The sequence below is a fragment of the Xylocopa sonorina genome, chromosome 5, assembly GCF_050948175.1.
Source record: "Xylocopa sonorina isolate GNS202 chromosome 5, iyXylSono1_principal, whole genome shotgun sequence".
In the NCBI taxonomy this organism is placed as follows: domain Eukaryota; kingdom Metazoa; phylum Arthropoda; class Insecta; order Hymenoptera; family Apidae; genus Xylocopa; species Xylocopa sonorina.
In genome coordinates this window covers 13,840,976-13,860,672 of record NC_135197.1, presented here as the reverse complement: position 1 = coordinate 13,860,672, position 19,697 = coordinate 13,840,976, and the positions used below count along the sequence as shown (strand labels likewise).

The 19,697-nt window shown below is 39.4% G+C and overlaps 1 protein-coding gene across 8 annotated transcripts; it reads left to right on the top strand.

Annotated features, from left to right (window-relative positions):
* Positions 1-548: 548 nt before the first annotated feature.
* Positions 549-19,650, top strand: Dhc64c (dynein heavy chain, cytoplasmic). 8 transcript variants are annotated; one of them, XM_076894714.1, is made up of 22 exons: positions 549-893; positions 1,437-1,954; positions 2,019-3,113; positions 3,203-3,338; positions 3,400-3,773; positions 3,992-4,027; positions 4,718-4,789; positions 4,865-8,610; positions 8,694-9,004; positions 9,090-9,178; positions 9,379-9,408; positions 9,563-10,709; positions 10,769-11,264; positions 11,364-11,979; positions 12,069-12,863; positions 12,945-13,146; positions 13,300-13,495; positions 14,606-14,723; positions 14,795-15,166; positions 15,248-18,010; positions 18,139-18,336; positions 18,419-19,650. In XM_076894714.1, exons 1-22 carry the CDS (start codon positions 650-652, stop codon positions 18,851-18,853), a joined length of 13,989 nt encoding a protein of 4,662 aa, XP_076750829.1. In that variant the 5' UTR covers positions 549-649; the 3' UTR covers positions 18,854-19,650. The 8 variants fall into 8 exon arrangements, with proteins under 8 accessions (XP_076750829.1, XP_076750833.1, XP_076750831.1 ...); XM_076894712.1 differs by lacking the exon at positions 13,300-13,495 and adding an exon at positions 13,994-14,192 and having other exon boundaries at positions 550-893; XM_076894718.1 differs by lacking the exon at positions 3,992-4,027.
* The last annotated feature ends 47 nt before the right edge of the window (positions 19,651-19,697 follow it).

Below are 19,697 nucleotides of genomic sequence, written 5' to 3'. Positions count from 1 at the left end.
ATGTATGTGTTATATATTTAATATGCATGCTAACGTAAAATTATGTGCTTACCTAAAAACATACGTCGGAAATGATGCGCTTAAACTATCTACGAGTTAAAATAATGGCAATAGTGAAAGGTCAAAATCAATCAAACAATGTAACTATATTATTATACTCTTAAATTGGGAACGTATAAAAATGGTATCAAGTTTACGTATATTCAATTCACCGATTGAATTAGTTTAAAATTAAAAATGTAATTAAATTTTTACAGTTTAGAGTTTTTGCAAGTTGCCAGAATACAGATAGAACGGAGGCAACAGAACTTTAGAATTTTGATAATACTTTAAGTAAATAATGACTAATCGATGAAAGATGAATCGAGACGTATTGTAACGAATGTATACATAAAAATAGGTCTTAAAATTTGGAGATTTCATTTAAAACGAACCGTAGAGCGACATGAAAACTAGCCAAAGCGGTGGATAAAATAGGGAGTAGGTAGGTAGGTAGATAGATCCTGTGGCAGAAACATAGTCTATGCTTAGTCTTGGTTAGCGTAGCTGGTCATTACTCGTGTGACAGTTTATCCTAGAGCGGGGGGGTCGACCGATCACCCGCTCGCTCAAGACCGCAACGATTTTGCGATATTGATTATAACGTAGGATGGGTGACTCCTTGGACGGCTCTGGGGAACCGTCCCCGGAGTCTCAGATCGTTACAGTCGTGTCGTATTCGGCATTTGCCAATTATTTAAGAAAGGCCGTTACGGTCCTCTTACCCGACGAAGATGTGGTACCATCCGCGTTCAATTCCGCCCTTGAAGACAAGAGCAACCAAGAATGTGTCAGAAAATTCTTAGGCGACTCTCAGGTGTGGGCGCTTTACATACAAAGAAGTTCTAGCAAAGGTATGCGAATTCGCTCGCGATAACGGTAATCGAAACAATTTGAATAGAAACGCCGGAGATTTTGCACTTTGTCCTCGCATATCCTCCATTGCAGTTTTTTCATACAACGGTACATTATGCCGCGATAGGAAACGTATCCCGAAGAGAAATTTAAATGCGCCGTTTGTCGTCCGCCGCATTTCAATTTCCCACACCGATATGACTCATACGTTAACGTAATCGATATTCGTAATTGCGTTATTATGTCGCACTCTTTGTCGTGACGATATCTCCAAAATATGTATTTTTTTTCAACAGATCAATCTCTCGCGAATAGATATATGCCGGTACATCGTCATCTTTCATACGATTACGAAATTAATTTTATTTCATTAAATAAATCTGAATAGTTTTTTACTTCGTATATCTAATTATATTTTATTTCATACTACGTATATGCTAACATATCGATTAACCACGTGTAACGAATATCAAAAGATTTTCTAAGGAAAAACATTTAGTCTTTATTTCAATTAAATTTATTATTCGTTATTCAATTTTCAGAGGAAGACAACAATGAGGCGGATGAAGAGAAAGAAAATGCCGTTTTTTATATATCAAATGAGATACATTTTACTAGTCCTAAAATGGCCTCCTTAGTTTTAACTAAACGCGGAGCAGTGATCGAAGCAGATAAATCTATTCATTCGCAGTTACGATTAGTTACCTTCTCGGATGGGCCACCGTACGAGACCCTGCACGCGATAAGTAAAACTATGGCTCCGTATTTTAAAAGTTACGTGAAAGAGACAGGTCGTGCAGACAGAGACGGCGACAAAATGGCACCATCCGTTGAGAAGAAAATAGCTGAACTCGAAATGGGTCTGTTGCATCTACAACAAAACATAGATATTCCCGAGATTTCATTGCAAATTCATCCACTCGTCGCGCAAGTAATCAAACAATGCACAGAAGAAAATCGTAAGCCAAAAGTTGCCGATTTTGGTGACAAAGTCGAAGATTCAACATTCCTGAACCAGTTACAGAATGGTGTTAACAGATGGATAAAAGAAATTCAAAAGGTAACGTTCTTATAAATTTTATGGTCTCGTATATGTTATTCATTTCGTACCAACTTCTTTACAGGTTACTAAATTGAATCGTGACCCAGAATCTGGTACCGCTTTACAAGAAATATCTTTCTGGTTGAACTTGGAAAGGGCATTGCATCGAATACAAGAGAAACGAGAGAGTATAGAAATTACCTTGACCCTTGATATACTTAAGCACGGGAAAAGATTTCACGCAACGGTCAGCTTCGATATAGATACCGGCCTGCAACAAGCATTGGCTACCGTCAATGATTATAATCCATTAATGAAAGATTTTCCGATCAATGATTTATTATCGGCTACGGAACTTGAAAGAATAAGAACTAGCGTGCAACAAATATTTATGCACTTAAGAAAAATTAGAAGCACAAAGTATCCCGTTCAAAGAGTACTGAGATTGATAGAAGCTATTTCTAGAGATCTAGGCCAGCAGCTTCTTAAAGTGTTAGGTACAAGAAGATTAATGCACATTCCGTTCGATGAATTTGAAAAAGTTATGGAACAATGTTTCGAAGTGTTCAACACGTGGGACGATGAATATGAGAAATTGACCGGATTGCTAAGGGATATCGTTAAGAAAAAACGCGAAGAGCACATGAAAATGGTATGGAGAGTCTCGCCAGCGCATAAAAAGTTACAGACTAGAATGGAGCAAATGCGGAATTTCCGCCGGCAACACGAACAGCTTAGGACGGTAATCGTTCGTGTACTTAGACCTACCGTACGTCAAAATAACAATAACACCGCAATGGAGAATCCGGATAACGATAACGTTAAGATCGAATTCGCTTTAGACGCGGCAGACGCAAATGCTATTAGCGAAGTAAATTTGGCATACGAAAATGTAAAAGAAATCGATTGTCTGGATATTACTAAAGAAGGTGTCGAGTCTTGGAAAGCTGCTGTCTGTAGATACGAAGAACGAATCGAAAGAGTCGAAGCGAGAATAACAGCGCATCTTCGAGACCAATTGGGTACCGCGAAGAACGCAAATGAAATGTTCCGAATTTTCTCGCGTTTTAACGCACTTTTTGTAAGGCCACACATTCGAGGTGCTATCAGAGAATACCAAACGCAACTGATACAAAGAGTAAAGGATGACATTGAGGCATTGCACGAAAAGTTTAAGGTACGGAAGTTTAAGAGATCTGGAAAAAAGAAATTTCAATCTCGCCTATTAACATTAATTAATGATTAATCGTATACGTACTAATTCAGGTTCAGTACGCCCAAAGCAAATGTTGCAAAATGAGTATAGTAAGAGACTTGCCACCTGTTGCTGGCTCTATTATCTGGGTTAAACAAATAGATTATCAACTTACCATGTACTTAAAACGCGTTGAAGATGTTTTAGGTATGTATTAAAATTGTTACACATACCTGTGTAGAGTTTCACTTCTTATTCTTTACCGCAGGTAAGGGATGGGAAAGTCACATCGAGGGTCAAAAACTGAAAGCCGATGGAGATAGTTTTCGTATGAAATTATTGACCCAGGATATTTTCGATGATTGGGCGCGTAAAGTACAACAGAGAAACCTCGGTGTAACCGGACGGATTTTCACAATAGAAAACGTACGATCGCGAACAGGTCGTGGCAATGTATTAAAATTGAAAGTGAATTTTCTCCCCGAGATTATTACATTATCGAAGGAAGTGAGAAATTTGAGAAATCTCGGTTTCCGTGTCCCATTACCAATCGTGAATAGAGCGCATCAAGCGAATCAGTTGTACCCTTTCGCCATCAGTTTGATCGAAAGCATCAGAACTTACGAGAGAACGCTCGAGAAGGTAAGTTTGTTGTACCATCTTATCCGAAAGATTTACACGAGTCTGCAGATTGATGTATCATTTAAAAGAAATTTTATGATCATTTATTTTGTGATGATAATATAGTCATTGAAAATACATATAAAAGGCTAGACAGAATGATAGGGAATAGAACCAGGTTAGAAATACATATTAGCAATATTGATATTTCTAATTCCTTGGATGTCCAATATTTTTAGCTTACCAATCGGAGTCCTCACTGCCCCGCACTGAAGGTAGTCATACATGATGCTTTCAGGAATTATGCATCTTGCCTATAATTGCAAATTATTATTGTATGCCTGCTTAGTTCTCGTAGACAAATTTTTACTGCAAAATGATACAATTTTTTTTATTTTAGTAAATTGAAAAATCGTAAGAAATTACTAATATACGTGATCAGTTAAAGTACAAGTATACGTAGGTTGATCGTTGAATGTTCGGGAATTCGAGGAAAGACAAGTCTTTTCACTTTCCATCCTTCAATAAAGTTTTTTTAATTTATCTAATTTCGTTGGCTTCTGAATCGTTTACAAAAATTATAGAAACTATCATAAATGAATATAGTTTCTATTTCATACCCTTCGTTCTATAAAATCTGCATTATGCGATGAATAAATTAATTTGGAAAGTTTGGCTGTCCGCGCATTAGAAAAGAGATTTGCTTGTAATTAATATAGTCATATGTTTTGTATTTCTCCGTTTCTGTATTATGCATATCATCGAACGTAAACGAAAATTATCGTATAATTTCTTAGCATAAGCTATGAACATGTAAAACTTTTAGTTCGCCTTCTTCTTGTCTGTACATTATTGAATGGTAAATTGTAATTTATGTCGTAAAACTGTATTGGTATGATGACTAATAATGTACTTGTTTTTTTTTTCTTCTAATTCTGCTTCATAATTTTGATTTTTCTTCTCAGATCGAAGATAAAGCAAGTATCATACCGTTGGTTGCTGGGATGCGCAACGATGTATTGTCACTTATTTCCGAGGTAAGTTTTAATCGTATAATAAAAGTTCTAATACTTTTAACATCAACTGCAACTGCGTATAATTTTTTAATTTAGGGAATTGCTCTGATTTGGGAGAGTTATAAACTAGATCAGTACGTGCAACGTCTTTCCGATGCTGTTGTTTCATTTCAAGAGAAAGTAGAAGACCTTGTGGTGGTCGAAGAACAATTGGATGTTGATGTTCGATCTCTTGAAACGTGTCCCTATTCGGCGAACACATTTGCCGATATACTTTCAAAAATTCAAAAGGCTGTGGACGAGTTATCGTTAAAAAATTATTCGAATTTAACCATCTGGGTGTCTAGGCTTGACGAAGAAGTAGAAAAGAATTTAGCAGCCAGGTTAGAAGCTGGAATAAAAGCATGGACTGACGCGCTTACTGGTCAAAAGAAAGAAGTAGATCTAAGCATGGATACGGATGCACCTTCTCAGCCTACTCATAAACCTGGTGGCGATCCAAAGATTCAGAATCAAATACACGAAGTGCGTATAACAAATCAGACGATGTATCTATATCCCAGTATCGAAGATGCAAGATTCCAAATAATGCAACAGTTATTCGCGTGGCAAGCGATTGTCACTTCTCAAGTTCGACTTCAAAGTTCGAGATATCAAGTAGGATTAGATAAACCTGAATCGGGAACTTACAGAAATTTGCTTACCAAGTTACCCAATGGTAAGCAACCTCTGGAGGCAGCTTATGAAGCTGTTGAATCCAAGATGAAGGATATTGCCGATTATGTAGATCAATGGTTGCGTTACCAAGCTCTTTGGGATTTACAACCAGATAATTTATATGGGAAATTGGGAGAAAATATAAACTTGTGGATGAAATGTTTGAATGACATTAAAAAGACTAGAGCTACGTTTGATACGTCAGATACCAGACGCGAATTCGGTCCTGTTATTATTGATTTTGCTAAAGTACAAAGTAAAGTATCATTGAAATACGATTCGTGGCACAAAGAAACGCTAGGTAAATTCGGAACTCTTCTTGGCAATGAAATGGCAAGTTTCCATGCGCAGGTATCAAAATCCAGAAGCGATTTAGAACAACAGTCCATCGAAGCTGCTAGTACCTCGGATGCAGTTGGGTTTATCACTTATGTTCAATCTTTGAAACGTAAAATGAAAGCGTGGGAGAAGCAAGTCGACATTTATCGGGAAGGTCAAAGGATATTGGAACGTCAAAGATTCCAATTCCCTTCGTCGTGGCTACACGTAGATAACATAGAGGGTGAATGGGGTGCATTTAATGAAATAATTAAAAGGAAAGATACAAGTATACAGACACAGGTTGCGTCGTTGCAAATGAAAATTGTGGCGGAAGATAAGGCAGTCGAAATAAGAACTACCGATTTTCTGAGCGATTGGGAAAGAGGTAAACCGGTCGAGGGTCATTTAAGACCAGACGATGCGCTGCAGCAGTTACAATTGTTCGAAAGTAAATTTGCTAGATTAAAAGAAGAACGAGACAATGTGGCAAAGGCTAAAGAAGCTTTAGAATTACAAGAACCGGGAGCAATATCGACTAGCGAGGATAGAATGCAAGTGGTATTCGAAGAACTTCAAGATTTGAGAGGAGTTTGGTCAGAATTGTCGAAAATATGGGCCCAAATCGATGATACCCGGGAGAAACCATGGTTATCCGTGCAGCCAAGAAAATTACGCCAACAGTTAGACGCCATGATGGCACAACTGAAAGAACTACCGGCTAGATTGAGACAGTATTCATCGTACGAATATGTTAAGAAAATGCTGCAAAGTTACACTAAAGTTAATATGTTAATCGTGGAATTGAAATCCGATGCGCTGAAGGAGAGACATTGGAAACAATTAACGAAGCAATTACGAGTAAATTGGGTATTGAGTGAACTTACCCTTGGTCAAGTTTGGGATGTAAACTTACAGAAGAACGAGGGAATAGTAAAGGACATTATTTTGGTTGCGCAAGGTGAAATGGCATTAGAAGAATTCTTAAAGCAAGTTCGCGAGTCTTGGCAAACTTACGAATTGGATTTAATAAATTACCAAAACAAATGTAGATTGATCCGTGGTTGGGATGATCTTTTCAATAAGGTTAAAGAGCACATTAATTCAGTGGCTGCCATGAAACTCTCACCATATTATAAGGTATTCGAGGAAGAGGCATTAACTTGGGAAGAAAAGTTGAATAGAATCAACGCGTTATTCGATGTATGGATAGATGTTCAGCGACGTTGGGTTTACTTGGAAGGCATTTTTTCGGGCAGTGCTGATATCAAAACTTTACTGCCCGTTGAAACATCTCGATTCCAAAGTATCAGCTCCGAGTTTCTTGGTCTAATGAAAAAAGTCTCGAAATCGCCGATGGTTATGGACGTCCTAAACATTCCTGGTGTACAAAGGGCACTTGAACGTTTGGCAGATTTACTTGGAAAAATACAGAAAGCTTTAGGGGAATACCTTGAAAGAGAACGTACGTCGTTCCCGCGATTTTACTTCGTCGGCGATGAAGATTTATTGGAAATCATTGGCAATAGTAAGAACATCGCGAGATTACAGAAACATTTCAAGAAAATGTTTGCCGGTGTTGCAGCTATTCTCTTGAACGATGACAATACTGTTATTACTGGTATCGCCTCTCGCGAAGGGGAAGAAGTACTTTTCCAAAATCCGGTATCCACTGTCGATCATCCAAAAATTAACGAATGGTTGACGCTTGTAGAAAAAGAGATGAGAGTTACGTTGGCGTCAAGCCTTGCGAGAGCAGTGCAAGATATTAAACAATTCAAAGATGGGAATATTAATTCTCAAGCGTTTATGACATGGTGTGACAATTATCAGGCGCAGATTATAGTTCTGGCTGCTCAGATTTTATGGTCAGAAGATGTCGAAGCCGCGCTGCACGAATCGCAAAACGATCCAAGTAAAAATCCGTTAGAGAGAGTACTACTACAGGTCGAGGGTACGTTAAATGTTTTAGCAGATTCCGTTCTCGAAGAGCAACCATCGTTAAGGCGGAAAAAATTAGAACATTTAATCAACGAATTCGTCCACAAACGGACGGTAACCAGGAGATTAATCGCAAACAAAGTTTCAAATCCGAAAGCATTCGAATGGCTATGCGAGATGAGATTTTACTTCGATCCAAGACAAACCGAAGTTTTACAACAGCTGACAATACATATGGCAAATGCGAAATTTTTCTACGGATTCGAATACTTAGGGGTGCAAGATAGATTGGTACAAACACCTTTAACCGATAGGTGTTACTTAACAATGACTCAGGCTTTAGAAGCTCGGCTTGGAGGGTCTCCATTTGGACCGGCTGGAACAGGAAAAACGGAGTCGGTTAAAGCGCTTGGCCATCAACTTGGAAGATTCGTATTGGTGTTCAATTGCGACGAAACATTCGATTTCCAGGCTATGGGTCGTATATTTGTTGGTCTTTGCCAAGTGGGGGCATGGGGCTGCTTCGATGAATTTAATCGTCTCGAGGAGCGTATGCTTTCAGCTGTCTCTCAACAAGTGCAAACCATTCAAGAGGCATTGAAAAGTCAGATGGAAGGGAAGAAAGAAGGAATGCTCTGTGTAGAATTAGTGGGAAAACAAGTTAAAGTATCTACGGACATGGCAATCTTTATTACAATGAATCCGGGGTATGCTGGACGATCCAATCTTCCTGATAATTTAAAGAAACTCTTCAGATCACTGGCCATGACTACTCCGGATAGACAGTTAATTGCCGAAGTCATGCTTTTCAGTCAAGGATTTAGATCGGCTGAAAAATTAGCATGCAAGATCGTACCATTCTTCAAGTGAGTTTTTTCACGTTCTCATTTACGTTCTCTAGAGAAATTTTCTTTTCCGATGATAACGTTTCACGTATCATCGTTCACAGACTATGCGACGAACAACTGTCCAATCAATCCCACTATGACTTTGGACTTCGAGCGCTTAAATCCGTACTTATTTCCGCTGGAAACGTTAAACGCGATCGAATTCAAAAAATTAAGGAAGGTATGCAGAATCGAGGTGAAACTAATATCGATGAAGCTTCGATCGCTGAAAATTTACCAGAGCAAGAAATTCTTATTCAATCCGTCTGTGAGACAATGGTACCAAAACTAGTCGCCGAGGATATCCCACTGTTATTCAGTTTACTTAACGACGTATTCCCGAATGTGAATTATACGCGTGCTGAAATGAAAGGTAATCGTTTCATTAAAATTGTTACACGTGTCCTTTTTGCCTTTCGAGTACCACAAATAAAATGTGATGATCTTTATATCTGTAGGACTGAAAGATCAGATTAGGAAGGTGTGCATGGAAGAGTATCTGGTGTGCGGCGAAGGTGACGAGCAAGGTGGAGCTTGGCAGGAAAAGGTAATAAAAGTGTCAGAACGTAATGCATTGTAAATAATCATCACTTGCATTATTCTATCGTTTCATTATTAGAAATAATAGCATGACAAAAAAGGTAGAATAAGTAAAGTGAGAAAAAAATTTTGTTTCTTCTGAAAACATGTTACGTATGATAAACCATGTCTTCCTAATTATTGAATTGTTTATCGTATGCGTCCCAGGAAATAGTCGGTGAGACCTGGGTAGAAAAGGTGAGACAAAAATTAAACGGTGATTAGCATTGCATGGTCGATATCTTTTAATTCAATAAATGATATTGATACTATTTTGTAAATTCGCAATGATATTATCATTTCTCTTTTAGCTAATAGTCTACTATTTTTACAATTGAATATTTCCATCTAGGTATTGCAACTTTACCAAATTTGTAATTTGAATCATGGATTGATGATGGTTGGCCCAAGTGGTTCGGGGAAAACGACAGCGTGGAAGGTATTGTTAAAAGCTTTGGAAAGATTCGAAGGAATAGAGGGTGTTGCTCATGTAATCGATCCAAAAGCGATTAGCAAAGAGACATTGTACGGTGTACTAGATCCAAATACACGCGAATGGACAGATGGTCTTTTCACGCACATTCTTAGAAAAATTATAGATAATGTGAGAGGCGAGATCAACAAACGACAGTGGATTATATTTGATGGCGATGTTGATCCGGAATGGGTTGAAAATTTAAATTCCGTACTAGATGATAATAAACTGCTTACATTACCGAACGGCGAACGTTTAAGTTTACCACCAAACGTGAGAGTTATGTTTGAAGTGCAAGACCTGAAATATGCCACGTTGGCCACCGTCTCGCGTTGTGGTATGGTCTGGTTCTCCGAAGATGTCCTTTCCACAGAGATGATATTCGAAAACTACATGCTGCGTTTAAGAAACATTCCGCTCGAAGATGGAGAAGAGGATAATCTTGGCAAAAAGGCAACAGAGAAAGATGATACACTGTCCCCTGCGTTATCGGTGCAAAGAGAGGTTGCTAGCATTTTACAGAGCTATTTCGCTCCAGACGGACTGGTGGTGAGATGCTTAGAATATGCTATGAAACAAGAGCACATAATGGATTTCACACGTTTACGAGCGTTAAGCTCTTTATTCTCCATGTTAAACCAAGCTGTGCGGAATGTTTTGCAATACAATCATTCGCACACCGATTTTCCTTTGCCAAGTGAACAACTGGAACGCTATATGCCGAAGTGTTTGGTATACGCGTTACTGTGGAGTTTTGCTGGAGACGCGAAGCTGAAAGTCAGATCTGATTTAGGAGATTTCGTTAGGTCTATCACGACTATACCTCTGCCGACGCAGAGCAATATACCTATCATTGATTTCGAGGTAAGCATTCACGGAGAGTGGTTACCTTGGAGTAATAAAGTTCCACAGATCGAAGTCGAAACGCATAAAGTTGCTAGTCCAGATATCGTTGTACCTACCTTGGATACTGTAAGACACGAAAGCCTACTCTACACTTGGTTAGCGGAGCACAAACCAATAGGTAATATAATGTAAACGGTTATAACGAGCATCATCTCGAGCGTAATTTCATTTTTACAGTGCTTTGCGGACCACCGGGTTCAGGTAAAACCATGACGTTATTCTCCGCTTTGCGAGCTTTGCCTGACATGGAAGTCGTTGGGTTAAACTTCTCTTCCGCCACAACACCAGAATTGCTGTTAAAAACTTTTGACCATTATTGCGAGTATCGTAAAACACCGAACGGTGTTGTACTTTCTCCGGTACAATTGGGCAAGTGGCTGGTTCTATTTTGCGATGAAATTAATTTGCCCGACATGGATAACTACGGAACGCAACGTGTAATCTCGTTTCTGAGACAATTGGTTGAACACAGGGGTTTCTATCGGACTAGCGATCAAGCCTGGGTCACTTTGGAAAGAATTCAGTTTGTTGGTGCTTGTAATCCACCGACAGATCCTGGTAGAAAGCCTCTCAGTCACAGATTCTTGCGACACGTCCCGGTAATATATGTCGATTATCCAGGGGAAACATCTTTGAAGCAAATTTATGGTACATTTACACGCGCCATGCTTAGGTAAGAACGTCATCACTGTTGACTGATGTCATCACTGATTTTCCTGTTATTTCTGATCGTCGAATAAAGAGTAAACCCTCGGAATTTTCTCACTCTCAGGTTAACACCGTCATTGAGGGGTTACGCAGAGCCTCTGACAAATGCAATGGTAGAATTTTACCTAGCCTCGCAAGAAAGATTCACTCAAGACATGCAACCACATTACGTATACTCTCCGCGTGAAATGACGCGTTGGGTACGCGGAATCTGTGAAGCTATCAGACCCCTTGACAGTTTGTCGGTCGAGGGTCTGGTACGATTATGGGCACACGAGGCTCTGCGTCTCTTCCAAGACAGACTCGTGGAAGATTCTGAGAGAGCTTGGACCAACAAGAACATCGACACAGTCGCGATGAAACACTTTATGGGCGTTGATAAGGAGAAAGCGTTGACTAGGCCCATTCTCTATAGCAATTGGTTATCTAAGGATTATGTACCAGTCAATAGGCAAGAATTACGTGATTACGTTAGAGCAAGATTGAAAGTATTTTACGAGGAAGAATTGGATGTACCTTTAGTACTTTTTGACGAAGTTCTTGAGCATGTTTTACGGATTGACAGAATTTTCCGTCAGCCTCAGGGACACTTATTACTTATTGGTGTTTCTGGAGCTGGCAAGACAACTCTGTCCAGATTCGTAGCTTGGATGAATGGTTTGTCCATTTTCCAAATAAAGGTATATCAAGTTACATTCAATTACGTGCGTGCATGTGTTTAAAACAAAATCCTCGATCGCGTATAATTGTTGTTTATTTCATGGCCAAGGTTCATAATAAATACACCGGTGAAGATTTTGATGAAGATTTGCGACAAGTGTTGAGACGATCTGGTTGTAAAGATGAGAAAATAGCGTTTATTCTTGACGAATCGAACGTTTTGGATTCTGGCTTCCTTGAGCGCATGAATACTTTGCTTGCGAATGGAGAAGTGCCTGGTTTGTTCGAAGGTGACGAGTATACTACACTTATGACGCAATGCAAAGAAGGGGCACAACGCGAAGGTCTCATGTTAGATTCGAACGAAGAATTGTATAAATGGTTTACCGGTCAAGTTATGAAAAATTTACACGTTGTGTTTACAATGAACCCCAGCACGGATGGTCTTAAAGATCGAGCTGCGACATCGCCAGCACTGTTCAATAGATGCGTATTGAATTGGTTTGGTGATTGGTCGGACAACGCACTTTTCCAAGTTGGCAAAGAGTTTACCAGCCGTGTGGATTTGGAAAGGCCCTCGTGGAAGAGTCCAGATTTCTTCCCCTCGGTTTGCTCGCTGATTCCATCGCAGCCATCTCACAGGGACGCTGTAATAAACGCTTGCGTTTATGTACACCAAACGTTACACAAAGCTAACACCAGACTCGCGAAACGAAGCGGCAGAACGATGGCTATTACTCCCCGACATTATTTGGACTTCATTAATCATTTTGTAAAATTATATCAAGAGAAAAGAAGCGATTTAGAGGAGCAGCAGTTGCATTTGAACGTCGGTTTGAGTAAAATCGCGGAGACCGTAGAGCAAGTGGAAGAAATGCAGAAAAGTTTAGCCATCAAATCTGAGGTAAGATCGCACACTTTTCCCTGTCGACTTTTTTTCTTTCTTTCTACTTGCGTTAATCTTACATAAAACCCATGCGTACAGGAGTTGCAAGCGAAGAACGATGCCGCAAATGCCAAGTTGCGGCAAATGGTTAAAGATCAGCAGGAAGCGGAAAAGAAAAAGGTGCAAAGTCAAGAGATTCAACAACAATTGGCGGTACAAACAGTGGCTATTAATCAGAAGAGGGACGATGTTATGGCTGACTTGGCACAGGTTGAACCGGCTGTCATCGATGCACAAAACGGTAAGTGGTATATTACGGTAATTGTTTTTGACGATTGCAAACGATATTGTTGTATTTTCGATACACAAGCGCAATCGTTGCTTACCTATACTATAATTTAATCGCGTGAGACACACGACGCGCCTTGTGCTGAAACGTTTGCAATGAGTGTAGCTGTCAAGGGGATTAAACGACAGTATCTAGTCGAAATTCGGTCAATGGCAAATCCTCCAAGCATCGTAAAGCTAGCTTTAGAGTCTATATGCCTGTTACTCGAGGAAAATGCTACCGATTGGAAACAGATTCGTACTATCATTATGAAGGATAGCTTCATACCGACCATCGTCAACTTCAACACGGAGGAAATAACGTAAGAAATGATTCTGGATCTGTGCTGAATGTTCAGTATTAGCGTGGGAATTAAACCAAGGCTGATACAATTCCATAACCGCTTCACGTATATATACATACATGTCATGTCTTTTGGCTGAATAGAATCTGATACTCACAATACGTATACATTATGCGTTCTTATAAGAAGAAAGAGAACTATGGAATTCGTTGGCTGTAGGTAGAATATTTTGCTTGAAAACTAAATTTACCAATTGTTAAATATCTCCGGGCAACAACATTATAAGGACGTGACATGATACACGAATACTGTGTTAAATACTGTGTAAATAAAATATATCGTGTTTTGTCTTTTTTTTTTTTTCTGTATCTCTAACTTTCTATAGGCCGGCTAAAATGATGCGCAACCTGCTCGTGGAGCTTTCTTTACACGTAACATTGTCATAACTGGTCTAATTGCACTTGCCTGCACTTTATTTTCTCTGTACTATATAAAATCGTTTCGTTTTTCGTATAGCGGTGAAATCGATAAAGAAACAACATTTAGTCGAAGTTCGGTCCATGGCGAATCCGCCGGCGATCGTGAAGGTTGCATTGGAGTCTATCTGCTTGTTGCTCGGTGAAAATGCCAGTGACTGGAAATCTATCCGCGCTGTCATCATGAGAGACAATTTTATCAATACTATTGTCTCTAATTTCAGTACTGAGGATATTACGTAAGCATGCTTTCATTGTTTGTTCTACCTTGATAAATGGTTTAATATTTTGATCAAGGGATCAGCGATCACGGTTCCTTGATGCGAATAATCTCTGAAGAGAAAACAAAGGGAATCAATTTTTCCACGAATGTCCAAAACAAAAATGCATAACACTAATATTTGTTGTAATAATGTATGTACAACTAATCTCTGTGCTTGCTGATCTCAAACTTACTTAATTAAATATTCGACAACATTCACAAAGCACAACTTGGAGCATGTGAACGACAATTGACAAACTTGTTACTAACCAAAACGATGTGTATAATGTGGTACACTAAACTGTTAGCTAAAGTTGTGAAAACCGATTTACTATCCATCGGACGTAGTAAACTTTTTATTTAACGGATTATTTTGAAATATTTATTTAGCGACGAGGTGAGAGAAAAAATGAAGAGTCGTTATTTAAGTAATCCTGACTACAATTTTGAGAAAGTTAATCGGGCCAGTATGGCTTGCGGACCCCTCGTTAAATGGGCCACTGCACAGGTAAGAAAAAGATAGTTTCGTCTGTATTAACAGAAAAGCATTATTAAAAATGTATGATTTCAAACTTTCAGATTGAATATGCAGATATGTTGAAACGTGTAGAGCCTTTAAGAGATGAACTCCATTCGTTAGAACGACAAGCTGAAACGAACAAACAAAAGGGCGAAGAAGTGAAAAACTTGATTGCCCAGTTAGAACAAAGTATAGCTTCGTACAAGGAAGAATATGCTCAGCTGATTTCTCAGGCGCAAGCCATTAAAGCTGATCTAGAAAGCGTACAAGCTAAAGTGGACCGTTCTATCGCGTTATTAAAATCATTGGTGATTGAAAGAGAACGTTGGGAAGCAACCAGCGAAACGTTTAAAAGTCAAATGTCCACGATTATCGGCGATGTTCTTTTATCGTCCGCTTTTCTAGCCTACGCTGGATATTTCGATCAACATGTAGGTATTCGGGTAGTAGTGGCTAGTCGGTAATCGTGGCTATCTCGTAGTTGACAAACTAACGACATTACTCCTTTCCAGTATCGGCAAAATTTGTTCAGCACCTGGTGCCAACATTTGCAACATGCAAATCTGCAATTCCGACCGGATATTGCGAGAACGGAATACCTTTCGAATCCCGACGAACGTTTGAGGTGGCAAGCTAACGCTCTACCAACGGATGATCTATGCACCGAGAATGCTATTATGTTGAAACGATTTAACAGATATCCACTAATTATCGATCCATCCGGGCAAGCTACTGAATTTATAATGAATGAATTTAAAGACCGAAAGATTACGAAGACTAGTTTCTTGGACGACTCGTTCAGAAAGAACTTGGAGAGCGCTTTACGTTTCGGTAATCCTTTACTGGTACAGGATGTTGAGAATTACGATCCAATATTAAATCCGGTGCTAAATAGAGAATTAAGGAGGACCGGTGGTCGCGTGTTGATCACGCTAGGAGATCAAGATATCGATCTTTCGCCATCTTTCGTTATCTTCTTATCAACCAGAGATCCAACGGTAGAATTCCCACCAGACATTTGTTCCCGCGTTACTTTTGTTAACTTCACCGTTACAAGGAGCTCTCTGCAAAGTCAATGCTTAAATCAAGTTCTAAAGGCCGAACGTCCTGACATCGACGAGAAGAGGTCCGATTTATTGAAATTACAAGGTGAATTCCATTTACGACTCAGACAGCTCGAGAAGTCTTTGCTGCAAGCATTGAACGATGCCAAAGGAAAAATTCTTGACGACGATTCTGTGATAACTACTCTTGAGACTTTGAAACAGGAAGCGGCTGATATTAGTAAGAAAGTTGAAGAAACGGATAAAGTAATAGCAGAAATTGAAACGGTCTCTCAACAATACATGCCCTTGTCTCAGGCATGTTCGAATATGTACTTTACAATGGACAGTTTGAATCAAGTGCATTTCTTGTATCAGTATTCTCTGAAAATGTTCTTAGACGTATTCACATCTGTGTTATCTCAAAACCCAAGATTGTCCAATATATCAGATCATACGCAAAGACTGTCTGTCATTACAAGCGATTTGTTTTCTGCTTGTTACGAACGCGTTGCCCGTGGAATGTTGCATACGGATAGACTAACATTTGCATTGCTGTTGTGCAGAATACATTTGAAAGGTATCGTAACAGAATTTACTTACGACAGTGAATTTACATTTTTCTTGCGGGGAAAGGAAGGTGTATTGAATATACGAGGGCCTGTTTTGCCTAATTTGAGTTCAGAACAACAAGAAGCTATGATGCGGCTGAGCCTTCGGCTGCCGGCTTTCAAAAAATTGGCTGAAAAAATTCAAGAAAATTCAGAATTTAATGCGTGGTTACAATCACCAACTCCTGAGACATGTGTACCAAAGCTTTGGGATGAAGAGAAAACGTTGACCCCAACCGGAACAGCTATGCACCAGTTATTGATAATTCAAGCATTCCGACCGGATCGTGTGATCGCTGCTGCATCTTTGGTCGTCACTTCGGCCTTGGGAGAGTCTTTCATGGCCGCAGCGGAGTCAGAACTCGACTTTGCTTCCGTTGTCGAGAATGAACTGAAAGCAACCGTGCCTGCTTTGCTCTGTTCGGTACCAGGCTTCGATGCCTCTGGTCGAGTCGATGATCTGGCAGCTGAATCGGGTAAACAGATAGCTAGCATCGCGATAGGATCTGCAGAAGGATTCAATCAAGCCGATAGAGCAATAAACATGGCCGTTAAAGCCGGTAGATGGGTATTACTGAAGAATGTCCACTTAGCGCCGCAGTGGTTGGTACAACTTGAAAAGAAATTGCACAGCCTGCAGCCACATGCTAGTTTCAGACTATTTTTGACCATGGAGATTAATCCTAAGGTACCGGTTAATCTATTAAGAGCCGGTAGGATATTCGTTTTCGAACCACCACCTGGAATTAGAGCGAACTTATTGCGAACGTTTAGCACCGTGCCGGCATCACGGATGATGAAGGCGCCGAATGAAAGAGCGCGTCTCTACTTTTTGCTAGCATGGTTCCATGCTATCGTTCAAGAGCGTCTTCGTTATGCCCCGTTAGGCTGGGCGAAACATTATGAATTCAACGAGAGCGATTTGAGAGTAGCCTGTGACACTCTAGACACCTGGATCGAGACCACTGCTATGGGCAGAACTAATTTACCACCGGAGAAGGTACCTTGGGATGCGTTAGTGACGCTGCTTTCTCAATGCATATACGGTGGGAAAATTGACAACGATTTTGACCAGCGTCTTTTGGCATCGTTCCTTCGAAAACTTTTTACCCCGCGGTCATTCGAAACCGATTTTGCATTGGTTGCTAACATCGACGGCTTACAAGGTGGTCAACGGCACATCACTATGCCGGATGGTACCAGGCGTGATCATTTCCTCAAATGGATCGAGTCGTTATCTGACAGGCAAACACCGTCTTGGCTTGGCCTACCGAATAATGCGGAAAAAGTGCTACTCACGACCAGAGGAACGGACTTGGTGTCCAAATTACTGAAGATGCAGCAACTAGAAGATGAAGATGAGCTAGCATATTCGAACGAGGAGTCATTGGATACACCTAGGGAAGCGGAGGCTGACGGTCGTCCGTCGTGGATGAGAACATTGCATAATTCAGCATCAACGTGGTTACAATTACTTCCGAAAAATCTACCAACATTAAAGAGGACAGTGGAGAATATAAAGGATCCCCTCTATAGATATTTTGAGAGGGAGGTTAACAGCGGTGCTAAATTGTTGCAAGATGTGATTCACGACCTGGAAGACGTTGTCTTGATTTGTCAGGTATTTCTCATCTTACATTAGCAAGACTGTAACTCTGTTAATGTAGATTATTTTTGTTTGAAATCAATCTACATTCCATGGTCCTTTAAGACGATCCAGTAATATATTTTCCCTTATTTTCTTCGTAGGGTAAAAAGAAACAAACCAATTATCATCGAACCATGTTGTCGGAGCTGGTAAAAGGTATTTTACCAGGTGGTTGGAGACGATACACTGTACCAAGAGGATGTACCGTTATACAGTGGATAACAGACTTTAGTCACAGAGTATCACAGTTACAAGAGGTTTCACGACTAGTATCTCAAGGAGGAGCTAAAGAAATTAAAGTTCGTTCCATCAATTCTCTTGTTAAGTTAAATTATTTACATGTATATTACAAGTACGACGTTGCAACTCTATCTGTTTCAGAGTTTTCCTGTTTGGCTCGGTGGTCTGCTGAATCCTGAAGCATATGTTACGGCAACGAGACAATGCATAGCACAAGCAAACAGCTGGTCGTTAGAGGAACTTCAGCTAGACGTGACCATCGGGGATGCTGACAACATTGCAACGGACGATTGTTCGTTTGCTGTAACCGGCCTTAAATTGCAAGGAGCACAGTGTAAAGATAATCAGCTGTATTTAACTTCAACTATAATGACCGATTTACCAGTTACCATGTTGAGATGGATACGATCTGCCACTGACGATGTACGGAAGGGCAAATTGTCTTTACCGGTTTATCTAAACAGCACACGTACCGAATTATTATTTACCGTTGATCTAAACATTGCTCCTAGTCAAGATCCTCATAGTTTCTACGAGAGAGGAGTCGCTGTTCTTACATCCACTGCTTTGAATTAATACTTTTAAAAGTTGAAAAACGCGATATCTACTAAACATTATAACAATGAATTTATACACGGAAATGGGCAAACGATATTCTTAGAATTATTGCTTTGCCTTTATATACGTATAGTGCAATGTTTTTTGGAAATATTTATTCACCTACTTGTTTTTAATTATTTGTAAAACAGAAGGTATTTCAAATTCCATTTGCCTAGAGTGTAATAGCATTTTCATGTCAGTGATGTTCGCGTCTAATTCCGTGATGAATCGCTACGATGGAACACAAATTTGCCCATTTTTCTCAGAAGCACGTACTAATTAAATATATCATAATAATTATTATTATTTAATGCTTTGAAATGTCTTTACCTCGACAAGATTTTGTAAACATGCATTGAAATAAAATATTTCAAGCCGATAATAATATATCGTAATCGAAAAAGATGCAAGACATGTATTACAGAGTTGATGTTTGGATAACGAAGTTGTAATATACATACATACATACATAGTTTATTTAATTTTGTATACGTTTAAAGCTGAAAACTGCTTTCTGTAATAAACTTACGTTGCGTTTAATTGAGTGTAAGTGCTAAAGTAGTAAAGTTAGAATTTATATTATTTGAATGGCATCTAGCAAAAAATTTATTGCGCGATTTACAAACCATATTTGAAAAAAAGTAAACGGAATACTATTAAAATGATCCGTAACTTTTCTTTGTACTATCTTTCTTTAACCAAATGTAGTCTCACACGTATTTCTGTAATTATGCGATATTACGAATATATAATGTCAATGTTTAAAATGTGAACGTTGTTTGAATCATATCACTACCGAACTAGATATTACAGAAGCATT